At 58.5% G+C, this 2963-nt stretch overlaps 1 protein-coding gene across 1 annotated transcript; it reads left to right on the top strand.

Annotated features, from left to right (window-relative positions):
* The first annotated feature begins 436 nt into the window (after positions 1 to 436).
* On the top strand, positions 437 to 2596 carry LOC119348898 (putative UDP-rhamnose:rhamnosyltransferase 1). The gene has a single exon (XM_037616905.1). It carries the CDS (start codon positions 464 to 466, stop codon positions 1892 to 1894), a length of 1431 nt encoding a protein of 476 aa, XP_037472802.1. The 5' UTR covers positions 437 to 463; the 3' UTR covers positions 1895 to 2596.
* The last annotated feature ends 367 nt before the right edge of the window (positions 2597 to 2963 follow it).

Here is a 2963-nt window from a genome sequence, read left to right as displayed (position 1 = left end):
ACTCATGGTTGGTGCTTTATTTATAAAGCGGGGTGTAAAGCCTTTTTAGGTAACTCAACCAATCCCTGAGGGTGTTGGCGATGAACACCGGCACCACCGCACCAGCTTGGCTACCTCTATGCCCTCCACTATGTCCGTCGGCAAGTTCGCCATGGCTAGCCGTCCCCGTTGTCATAAACACACATCTCGATCGTGCCCCCGGAGATGCTGAGAGGACCTCGGTGGCCGTGCTGCCGCCATAGGCTCATTTTCACTTCCTTCCCGCAGATGCTACATTAGAGGCAAACAGTTACTGGTACTCCACTATTTTCGTTCTTTTTCCAACGAGAGCCACATGCAGAACTGCTCTAGGAATTGAGTGCTCACCAAAACAAAACAGTTGTGGCTCTGGACGTTTCGTCCTGGGTATAGCTAGCCCGACAGCTCCATTATTTCCTTTCCTCCATCTACCCATTGCGAGGAGATGGAAATGGGAGCAGCGCCTGCCGGCGCCGGCGGGCTGGAGGTGGTGGTTTTCCCGTGGCTGGCGTTCGGCCACATGATCCCGTTCCTGGAGCTCTCCAAGCGCCTCGCGGCCAGGGGCCACACCGTGGCCTTCGTGTCCACGCCCCGGAATCTCGCCAGGCTCCCGCCCGTGCCGGCCGGTCATTCCGCCCGCCTCCGGTTCGTGCCGCTGCCGCTACCGGCCGTGGAGGGGCTGCCGGAGGGCGCCGAGGCCACGTCTGACCTGCCGCCCGACAAGGTCGGACTCCTCAAGAAGGCCATGGACGGCCTCGCCGACCCACTCGCGGCATTCCTCGCCGCCGGAAAAAGGCCCGACTGGATCGTCCACGACTTCTGCCACCACTGGGTCCCGCCCATCGCCGACCAGCTCAAGGTGGCATCCGCCACGTTCCTCATCTTCCAGGCCGCCTTCTTGGTCTTCGTGGGGCCGCGGTGGGCAAACGCCTCACACCCGCGCACGGAGCCGGAGCACTTCGCCGAGCCACCCAGGTGGATTCCCTTCCAGTCCACCACCTTCTTCCTCCGGCACGAGGCCCAGTGGGTCACCGACGCCTTCCGTGCCAATGCATCTGGCGTGTCGGACATGGACCGCTGGTGGCAGGTCTTGGAGCGCAGCCGCCTCACCATACACCGGAGCTGTGAGGAATTGGAGCCCCGGATGTTCGGCCTCCTGTCCGATCTCTTTCGGAAGCCCGCCGTCCCCGCCGGGATCCTTCTACCGGGGGCGCCCGACGACCGTGACGAAGGCCACCGGCAGAGCAGCTCAGGCGACGTCGCCCGCCCACAGGTCCTGCGATGGCTCGACGACCAGCCTTCCAAGTCCGTCATCTATGTTGCGCTGGGAAGCGAGGCGCCGCTGACGCCAGAGAACGCCCATGAACTCGCGCTCGGCCTGGAGCTCGCCGGCGTGCGCTTCCTCTGGGCGCTACGCAAGCCGGCGGGCACCACCAACGGCGACGAGCTTCTCTTGCCGGCCGGGTTCGAGGAGCGGACGCGGGACCGCGGGGTGGTTTGCACGGGGTGGGTGCCGCAGGTGGAGGCGCTGGCGCACTGCGCCACGGGCGCGTTCTTGACGCACTGTGGCTGGGGCTCCACCATCGAGAGCCTCTCCTTCGGGATCCCGCTGGTGATGCTCCCGTTCGTCGTCGACCAGCCCTTGATCGCGCGGGCGATGGCAGAGAGAGGGATCGGCGTGGAGGTAGCGAGAGACGTGAAGGACGGTTCGTTTGACAGGGACGGCGTCGCGGTGGCGGTGCGGCGCGTCATGGTGGAGGAGCAGGGGAAGGTGTTGGCGACCAACACCAAGAAGCTGCAGGAGGTTCTAGTGGACCAGGGACGCGAGGAGCATTACATCGACGAGCTCGAGGATTATCTCAGACGCTACAAATAGGCAAGTGATAGGCGCCGGCACACCGGCTCAAAATTGGGCCGGTCAGCGCGTACCCGTTCGATTGCAGTTTCCTGTACCGTCAGATCTGGCCCCCTTTCTTCTTCCTCCTCTGATACATCATGCGGAAAAAAAGAAAAACGGAAATCTCCAGCACATCCCGCCTCACTCACGCAGCCTGCCATGGCCGCCCCTGCCGCTGACTTTGAAGCCACGCCGGCTCGCCGTCCTCGCAGCACTCGGCCTCGCCGGATCCAACGGGCGTCGTCGCTGCAACCAGCCGCCATCATGCAGGAAGAGGGCTGTCTCATAGCACATCGGATGCCTCTGCCGTTGCAGCAACTAATCGCCTCCATAGCATGCTTGTCGCAACATCAACCTGCCCCGCCGACCGCAGCTCGCTGGCATCACGCACTCGCGCGCGTCGGACTGAAGCTTTTTTCCACGCCAGTCCAAGCTTTTCCCCACCCTCTCTGGTTGAAGCTTTTTTTTTTCGAGGTTGAAGCTTTCCCCATGCCGATTGTAGCAAAAATAAAATCAGCAACAAAAGCAAAACAAATACTCCAGTAATCTGTTGGAGCAAAACAATTAGCCCCTTATAGCAAAAAATAACACCGGCTCCAGCAAACTCAAAAACTGTTCTAACAAAACAAAAATGATAGTTCCAGCAAAAATGAAAATAATCTCGTCGGTTCCAACTCTTCTTAGGCTGGTTGTAGCAGAAACGATTGCTGGTTCCAGCAAAAAGACCCGATGCAGAGACACATGGTACCCATCGTTCATCGTCATCCTAGCTTCATCATAGCCTATGCAGCAGATTCAGAATGCTAGTTCCAGCAAAAATCAAAAGAGGTTCCAGCAAAAATTTGATGTACTAAAAAATGGCGGGGACAACGCCACATCCTCTCAATTTGTAGCAAAATCAGGAGAAGGTTCCAGCAAAAAAAGAAGTGGCTCCAGCAAAAACCAAAAGAGGTTCCAGCAAAAAACAAAAGATGTTCATCAAAAAAATCAAACGAGATGGTAGCAAAAAAAGAAAGGGGTTGTAGCAATAAAAATGGGTGGATCCAGC

This window comes from Triticum dicoccoides, chromosome 1B (genome assembly GCF_002162155.2).
Source record: "Triticum dicoccoides isolate Atlit2015 ecotype Zavitan chromosome 1B, WEW_v2.0, whole genome shotgun sequence".
In the NCBI taxonomy this organism is placed as follows: domain Eukaryota; kingdom Viridiplantae; phylum Streptophyta; class Magnoliopsida; order Poales; family Poaceae; genus Triticum; species Triticum dicoccoides.
The sequence above is the reverse complement of the archived record's forward strand: the minus strand, read 5'-3'. Positions and strand labels throughout refer to the sequence as shown.

Excerpts from the sequence above, each read along its gene's own strand:
- LOC119348898 (XM_037616905.1), top strand. The coding sequence starts at position 464 with ATGGAAATGGGAGCAGCGCCTGCCGGCGCCGGCGGGCTGGAGGTGGTG.